This window comes from Amaranthus tricolor, chromosome 2 (genome assembly GCF_026212465.1).
Source record: "Amaranthus tricolor cultivar Red isolate AtriRed21 chromosome 2, ASM2621246v1, whole genome shotgun sequence".
NCBI lineage: Eukaryota > Viridiplantae > Streptophyta > Magnoliopsida > Caryophyllales > Amaranthaceae > Amaranthus > Amaranthus tricolor.
Genome location: NC_080048.1, coordinates 815,324 through 824,250, shown reverse-complemented (window position 1 = coordinate 824,250; position 8,927 = coordinate 815,324). Strand labels below are relative to the sequence as shown.

The 8,927-nt window shown below is 34.4% G+C and overlaps 2 protein-coding genes across 2 annotated transcripts; both read left to right on the top strand.

Annotated features, from left to right (window-relative positions):
- Positions 1-257: 257 nt before the first annotated feature.
- Positions 258-6,646, top strand: LOC130806952 (disease resistance protein RGA2-like). Its single transcript, XM_057672214.1, has 2 exons — positions 258-495; positions 2,792-6,646. The coding sequence occupies exon 2, from the start codon at positions 3,091-3,093 to the stop codon at positions 6,139-6,141; it is 3,051 nt and encodes a 1,016-aa protein (XP_057528197.1). The 5' UTR covers positions 258-495; positions 2,792-3,090; the 3' UTR covers positions 6,142-6,646.
- On the top strand, positions 4,247-8,465 carry LOC130806955 (putative disease resistance protein RGA1). The gene is made up of 2 exons (XM_057672219.1): positions 4,247-4,387; positions 6,622-8,465. Exon 2 carries the CDS (start codon positions 6,661-6,663, stop codon positions 7,825-7,827), a length of 1,167 nt encoding a protein of 388 aa, XP_057528202.1. The 5' UTR covers positions 4,247-4,387; positions 6,622-6,660; the 3' UTR covers positions 7,828-8,465.
- The last annotated feature ends 462 nt before the right edge of the window (positions 8,466-8,927 follow it).

Below are 8,927 nucleotides of genomic sequence, written 5' to 3'. Positions count from 1 at the left end.
TTTTTCCTCGAACTTGAATCGGATTATTTTCCTCTGATTGAATTACACTAGGGTCAGATTCAGATTGAATTGCCATCCCTAGTCTCCTGAGAGACCGTCTTACAAAGAAATGTCAACCCATTAAATTTTAATTACTATTCTTACTCATATTTTTCTTTTATGGGTCAACCTAAGTAGAGACTGTCGCACTAAGAATTTATGAAAATTTTAAATTACGGATCGCTTACCTGATCCATCTTAATTGAAAACTAAAACAAGAACCCATTGACCCGTTTATAGTAGATAAAATTTATTGAGGAGCAGGGAGAATCAAACAGTTGCAAATGAGTCGCCTTGCCCCATTATCAGAAGATCTTTTCAACAAAGAAGAAATCAGGAAATTGTCTAAGAAAAACCATGCATGCAAGAATTAGGTTAAAAGTTGAAACCCTGTTAAGTGTTCTTGTCTGCCCTCTTTTTCTCGTCTTTCTTCAACCTAACCACTCTATTCTTCAGGTATTTTCTTTTTCTATCATATGTTTTCCCACTTTATACAATTTCGTCTTTTTTCAATGTTTTCGTTTTTCCATTTATTTGTAATTTTTGAACAATTATCCTGAGTTAATTATAAAGCTTTTGAATGTTTCTCTCGTAAAATTGATAATATTTTATTATGTGATTATGTCATTTCTGGGTACTTGTTTAATTTGTAAGATCCTTGAAATAGATATTTTCTATTTCTTCCAATTTTCAATTGATTAATTTAAGATTCTATATTTAATTTTTCGAAATGCATAATTATAAAACCAATTAGATTATATTCTCTAATTTTTTAATATGAGATCACAAATAAATAGTTATTTAATGTCTGCATTTTAATTTGATCGAATTACCAAGGGGTTATACATTAAATCATCTAAAATCACCAAATTATCAATTAACTAGCAAAAATAAACACATGAAAGAATTAGAATCTTTTAAAGGTGGGTTATTGGATAAAGGATTAAGCTGCAATTGTCATATTTCTGCGTATCTGCATAGCGGACAGTATTATGTAGGAGTAATTACTTTTATGCAAATTATTGTGAGAGACGATCACTTTGAAAGATAATCTCTAATTAGACCGGTCAATTAAACTTTTTAAAAAATATTGTAAGTAGGCATTAAAAATGATGCAAATAGACATTTAAGATATTAAAAGTAGGCATTAAGAATATGCTAATTAAGCATTACGAATAGTGTAATTAAGCATCAAGAATATAATAAGTAGACATTAATCTTTAATGGACTGAAGTTGAAATACATTTCTACTAGCTGTTACTTTAATTGGTCTAAAGATTTCTTAAATTATGTGTTTATCTCATTGGACAAACATATAAGATACTAGAATAACTAAGAGGAGTATATGAAAAACGAAATTATAAGCTAATTTTATAAGTTCAAGCAACTTGTGTTAGAGTATTTTATCAAGTTGAGAGGATGGTGGAGAGGAGGGGCATCCATAAACCATTCACAATAATTAATAAAATTTTATTTGTTTATATTGATTTGTGGTATTAGAAAATTACTACAGAGAAATGGAAAAGAATTATGTGGTGTTTTATGTAGTGACTATGTGTTTTTGGGTTTTTTAGGGTGGATTGACAAATATTTTTTATCCGCATGGTGACCGTAAGTTCTAACTTTTCCACTTGGTAGATAAAATATTAAAGGTTTTTGTACAATTTAAGTTATTATTACCCGTCGACTTATTTTTATAAAAAATAAACGTCATGATTACCCGTAACTTATGAAACATGTTTTTTGATTTATTCAAAATAAGTAATTAATTTAACAAATAACTTTAACATTTTATCTCCTAGATATAAAAGTTGAAAGCTCATGATCCATTACACAGAAAAGTCTAATCTCAGGATTTTAACTGAAATTTCACTATTAAAAATAAAAGAGATGGCCAGGGTTGGGAGTGTCAATAAATAAGGTTGAATATAATGCTTGTAGTTGTAGCTAATATTTAATACTTCCTCCGAACCAATTTAGATGTCCCATTTGCTTGGACACGGTTATTATGGATGGTGTGGGGTCCATTAAAAAGGGTAAGTAAGTAGTAAAGGGTAAGTAGTGAAGGGTAGTTGGGTAAGTAAGGTATATGGGGGTATATTCGTAATTACTTAGTTCAATATTTAGGTAAAAAAAGATTGACAAAAATAAAAATGGGACAACTAAAAAGACTTTGCCAAATAAGGAAATGGGACAACTAAATTGGTTCGGAGTGAGTATTATAAAAATGGCAGGAATCATTTATTACATGTGCAGATGTGCAGCCCAAAATTTTAACATTATCATTTATAAAGTTTGTGATCAAGTGGGTGTATTAATTACGGATCTGATGTGTTTACATGATATTTTTCATAATAATAATGATAATAATTTTAAACCATTTTAAACCATGTGTTTGTATAGCTAATGACCTGTTTTATTATTATTTTTTATGATTTTTTATGATTACTTTATTAAGACTGATTAAGTGAGTGTACTAATTACGGATCTGATGTGTATATATCATATCAAATTATCAATACATGATAGTATTATTAATGCAGTATCTGATGTGTTTACATTTAATGATTATTTGATTATTGCTAATTACTTGTTGAACACAAATCAAAATCTTTTAAATAGACAAGTTGTTTACCATTCATTATTCACAAACCAAACACATATATAGAAGTATTTGCTTGTCTGTTCTATCTCTTCCTATTTTGTTCCCATCAATCCAATTCAATTCCCTGAAATTTGATAATGGATGTAGGTGGTACAACCCTGTCTGTTACTCATACTCTTTCGTCAGCATTGCGACGTCCTGAACTGAAACATATCCTTTCGATCTATGGCTATGAATCCAAACTTGAAGAACTTCAAAACACCGTCAACAAAATCAAAAACGTGCTTCTTGATGCTGAAGCCAAGCAGGAGCTCTCCTATGTAGTCCAACTATGGATTGAGAATCTCAAGGATGTTGTCTTTGAAGCCGATGATTTGCTCGATGAGTTTATCACTCTTGTCGAGCAGAAGCAACACATCAAGGCTGATGGTACAATATCCAAGAAGATGGGGCTCTTTCTTTCTCGTTCGAACCCTTTAGTCCTCGCTTACAAGATGTCTAAAGAGGTCGAGAAGATAGGGAAGAACTTGAGTTCTTTTGCTGATAAGATATCATCTGTGATGGAGTTTAGTCATGAGCCTATTAAGAATAGAAATCGAGAGACATGTTCTTATGTGGATGTAGTTGATATTGTTGGAAGAGAAGCCGACTTGGAGCATATTGTTGGTATGTTGCTTGATTATGATGTTCAAAATGATGTTTCTTTCCTTCCTATTGTGGGTATGGGAGGATTAGGTAAAACTGCTCTTGCACAACTTGTGTACAATGATAAAAGGGTTGAAAGTGCATTTTCTTTGAGGTTGTGGCATTGTGTTTCTGATCAAGATCAAAAACAATTGAACATTGCTGATATTCTTCGTAAGATTCTGACTCTAGTTACTGATGAGAATCATGAAAAATCCTCTGAGCAAATCGTGCAAAGTCAAGTTCAAAACAAATTATCATCTGAAAAGTACTTGCTTGTTTTAGATGATGTATGGACTGAAAATTGCAATCAATGGAATGATCTAGTAAGATTGTTGAAAGGGGGTCAAAGAGGAAGTTGGATTGTGGTGACTACACGTTCAGAAGTGACTGCAAAATTCATCGGATGTGGTTCAATGTACAAGCTCCAAGGCTTGGCGAAGAAAGAGTCATGGAGCTTATTCGAAAAGATAGCATTTGGTTCAGAGCACTCGGACCTGCACGATGATTTGGTCCAAATTGGGCAAAACATTGTCGAAGCATGTGCTGGAGTCCCTCTTGCGTTAAGAGTGGCTGGAAGTCTTGTTTATGGACAAGACAAGAAGAAGTGGGAAAGAGTTCAAGAAGTTGGTGTGGCCAACATGGGCAACGATATCATAAAAATATTGAAGCTGAGTTATCATCATCTTCAATTCTCATTAAAGAATTGTTTTAGTTATTGTGCCATATTTCCGAAGGACTACAGAATGCAAAAGAATATGTTGATAAGTCTATGGATGGCACACAACTATATTGTTCCGCTTTATGAAGGTCAGAGCATTGAAGATGCAGGCGAGGAACATTTTTTAATTTTGTTGAGGAGGTGTTTTTTCCAAGATATAGAAAAAGACGATGAAACGGGTGAGATATCAATCAAGATACACGATCTTATGCACGATATTGCGCAAAGTGTCTCGAGGCAGGAGATTTATGTAGCAAATACCATTAGTGGCAACCTAGATAAAAAGATTCGCCATGTCTCAACTTTAAGCACCACAAATTTCGAAAAATACACCTCAGGTAACTCTCACATTCGTTCATATCTTAATATTTTTGAGTACAATCATGAATCAAGGGGAGTAGATCGATCTTTTTTGGAGAAATTAGTGGAAAGTTGCAAGTATCTAAGGGCTTTAACATTGACAACATTAGGAGACAAGTGTTTGCCAAGCTCCATAGGTAAATTGTTGCATTTAAGATACTTAGATCTGTCACATCTAGATGCAATAGTAGTGCTCCCAAATTCAATAACCAAGTTATATAATCTAGAAACCTTAAATTTATCTGGTTGTCAAAATTTAAAAGATCTACCAAAAGATTTTAGTTCGTTGGTCAAACTGAGGGTCTTAAATATATCAAATTGCATTAGTTTGAAGCATATGCCTATGGGAATTGGTAAGTTGACTAGTATTAGAAGCTTGAGTAATTTTGTAGTGCGTGGTGAAGATAGTTGTTTAAGTTGGAATGAATGGTTTTTTGGATTAGATGATTTGGAGGCTCTTAAAAATTTGGAAGGTTATCTTAAGATTGAGATTAAGTGGCCTGAAAAAAATAAGATTTTTTCTCAAAATTCTGGGAAGAGAAACGGAATGTATTTGACGAATAAAGAACATCTCAATTACATTGATTTTTATTTTGACGTTGGAGAATATTATAGCAAATTAGATGATGAAGAAACATTAAAATTGATGGAAGATCTGGAACCACCTTCCAATCTTCAGTTTTTAAAGATGTTTTTTTATCATGGTAACAAAATGCCGAATTGGATATCCCATCTCCCAAACCTTGTAAGTCTTACAGTTTTTAGTTGTTTGGAATTGGAATACCTGAAAGCTTTTGGAAATGTAGAAGAAGGATTGATTCTCCCGTCCCTTGAAAAACTTGAATTAGATTATTTACCCATGTTGAAAGATTGGAAGAGAGGAGATTTAGGGACGGAAGCTAGCAACTATTCACAATTACAATTACCACTCTATCTCCCTCGTTTGAAGCATCTGATCATTAAAAATTGTTGGAGGTTGTCGTCTTTTCCATTGTGTCCCTCGATAGAAATATTAGATTTACAAGGAGTCGATCAAAGATTCACCGGAATAATAGAAAGGGAAAGAAATGATGATTTAGGAGACGTCAAGAAATCTGAATTTCCAAAATTAAGAGAGGTGAAAATCAAAAAGTTGGTCGCATGGTTGAATTCATTGCCCATTGAGTCTTTTCAGTGTCTTAAATCTCTGCACATACGACATGGTAGGAACGTTAAAAATTTGAGAGAATTCGAAAAGGTGTTTTATGCATGTTCTTCTTCTCTCCAATTTCTATGTATTGAAAATTTCCCCATACTGAAAAGTATTGTGCGTGGAGGACTGGAGCATCTCTCTGCTTTAGAGAAATTAGAGATAATGTTTTGCGATGATTTGAATTTATCGGAGGAAAAGGAGGAAGAGGATGGTAGTGGCATTGACATGGCCATTATGACACATAAATCTCTTCTCCCCTCCCTCCGCTACTTGAAATTGCATTTTCTTTGTAAGATGGTGAATCTTCCAAACTGGATGCAATTTTTACCTGCCCTCCAAGTCCTTGCCATCCAGCGGTGCAGAAAATTGAAATCAATGCCTAACTGGATGCCCAAACTCGTCTCTCTCAAACAACTTTATTTTAGTAATTGTTTAAAAAGTCTGGAGAGAAGATGCAAAGAAGATCCTGCAGGGGAGGACTGGCCTTACATTCAGCATATCCCCAACATTGAATTTAGAGGCTCTTTTGGTGGAAACTGAATCAAATTGATCTTTTTATCTTTATTGTGGTGATTAGTGTGACTTAATGTCCTTAATCATGGGTTAATATGTTGTGTTTTAAGAAGGGGCAAAATGGTAATTTTAGACATATGATGTGAGGCTTGAAAGGAAAAGTCTCATTTGGAGACAGAAGACAAAGCCGAGTTGGCTTTCTCCCTGGCCAAAGGGAAGCCGACTCGGCTTTAGGGGCTGGATGATTTTCTTGTTCTGTTTTTCGATTTCTTGCTTTTGCCTTAGAATCTTTAAAAATTTATTGATTACAAATCAAAATCTTTTTAATAGATGAGTTGTTCACCATTCATTATTCACAAACCAAACACATATATAGAAGTATTTACTAAAATTTTCCTGCTACTAATTTCTTCCTGTTCTGTTCACATCAACCCAACTTAATTCCCTGAAATTCGATTATGGATGTGGTTGGAACAACGTTGTCTGTTACTCAAACTCTCTCCTTAGCATTGCAACGTCCTGAGCTGAAAGAGATTCTCTCAATCTATGGCTATGAATCAAAACACCGTCAACAAATTCAAAAATGTGCTTCTTGATGCTGAAGCCAAGCAGGAGTTCTCCAATGTAGTCCAACTATGGATTGAGAATCTCAAGGATGTTGTCTTTGAAGCCGATGATTTTCTCGATGAGTTTATCACTCTTGTCGACCAGAAGCAGCATGTCAAGGCTGATGGTACAATATCCAAGAAGATGAGGCTCTTCCTTTCTCGTTCAAACCCTTTAGTCCTCGCTTACAAGATGTCTAAAGAGGTCGAGAAGATAGGGAAGAACTTGAGTTCTTTTGCTGATAAGATATCATCTGTGATGGAGTTTAGTCACGAGCCTATTAAGAATAGAAATCGAGAGACATGTTCTTATGTGGATGTAGTTGATATTGTTGGAAGAGAAGCCGACTTGGAGCATATTGTTGGTAAGTTGCTTGATTATAATGTTCAAAATGATCTTTCTTTCCTTCCGATTGTGGGTATGGGAGGATTAGGCAAAACTGCTTTTGCACTACTTGTGTACAACGATAAAAGGGTTGAAAGTGCATTTTCTTTGAGGTTATGGCATTGTGTTTCTGATCAAGATCAAAAACCATTGAACATTGCTGATATTCTTCGTAAGATTCTGACTCTAATTACTGATGAGAATCATGAAAAATCCTCTGAGCAAATCGTGCAAAGTCAACTTCAAAATAAATTATCATCTAAAAAGTACTTGCTTGTTTTAGATGATGTATGGAGAGAGAATTATGATCAATGGATTCATCTTGTAAGATTGTTGAATGTGGGTCAAAGGGGAAGCTGGATTGTGGTTACTACGCGTTCAGAAGTGACTGCAAAATTCATCGGATGTGGTTCAATGTACAAGCTCCAAGGCTTGGCCAAGAAAGAGTCGTGGAGCTTATTCGAAAAGATAGCATTTGGGTCAGAGCACTCGAACCTTCATGATGATCAGTTGGTTGAATCAGGGCAAAAAATTGTTGAAGCATGTGGTAGAGTCCCTCTCGCCTTACGAGTAGCAGGAAGTCTTGTATATGGTCAAGACAAGAGGAAGTGGCAAATAGTTCAAGAAGTCGGTGTGGCCAAGAAGGGTAATGACAATGGTATCACACATATATTGAAGCTAAGTTATCAACATCTTCCGTTTTCAATAAAAAAATTGTTTTAGTTATTGCACTATTTTTCCGAAGGATTATAGAATGCGAAAGGACCTGCTAATAAGCCTTTGGATTGCACACAACTATATTGTTCCATATGAAGGCCAGAGCATTGAAGAAGCAGGTGAGGAACATTTTTTGATTTTGTTGAATAGGTGTTTTTTCCAAGATATACAAAAAGATGATGAGACGGGCGAGGTGTACTCAGTAAGATACATGACCTTTTGCATGACATTGCTCAAGGTGTATCAATGAAGGAGATTTTTGCTACAACTACCATTAGTGGCAACCTTGATAAAAATGTTCGCCATCTCTCAATTTCTTTCTATCCAGAATATAGAAAGTTTCCTATGATTAAAACTCGTGTTCGTTCGTTTCTTGCTCTTTGCAAGTACAGTGAATTGGGGAATGTAGACATTTTGGAGATATTAAAGGAAAATTGTAGGCACTTAAGGGCATTACAACTATCAGGATTTAGAGCCGTGTTTGTCAAACTCCATAGGTAAACTATTGCATTTACGATATTTAGATTTGTCACTTAACTATATTTTAAAAGTTCTCCCAAAGTCAATAACAAAATTATGTAATCTAGAAACCTTAATTTTATCTTGGTGTTCGGCTTTAAAAGAGCTACCAAAAGATTTGAGTAAGTTGGTCAAACTTAAAGTCTAACACTTGAGGTTTTTAGGGTGACGGGGTACCATGGTACTAGAATCCCACAGTGGATATCCCATCTATCAAACCTTGTAGTTCTAACACTTGATTTTTTTATGAATTTGGAGTACTTGGAAACCTTTGAAAATGTGGAAGCTTCAACAACTTAATTTAACAAGTTTAAGAGAGTTGAAAGGATGGAGAAGGGTGGCGATAGCGATGGAACATAACATCAATTCACTATTCGAATTATTACCCTCTCTTCCTCGTTTGAAGAAATTGGTGATAGAACATTGCCCAAATTAGAGATATTGTGTTTAAAAATTTGAATGCGATAGTAAAAATGAAGAAAGATGATAAAAAATGAAGAGAAGTAATTGTATTTGAATCTTCAAATTTAAGAGAAGTGGAGATAGATGATGTGGCATGGTTGAACTCATTACCGTTGAGGCTTTTC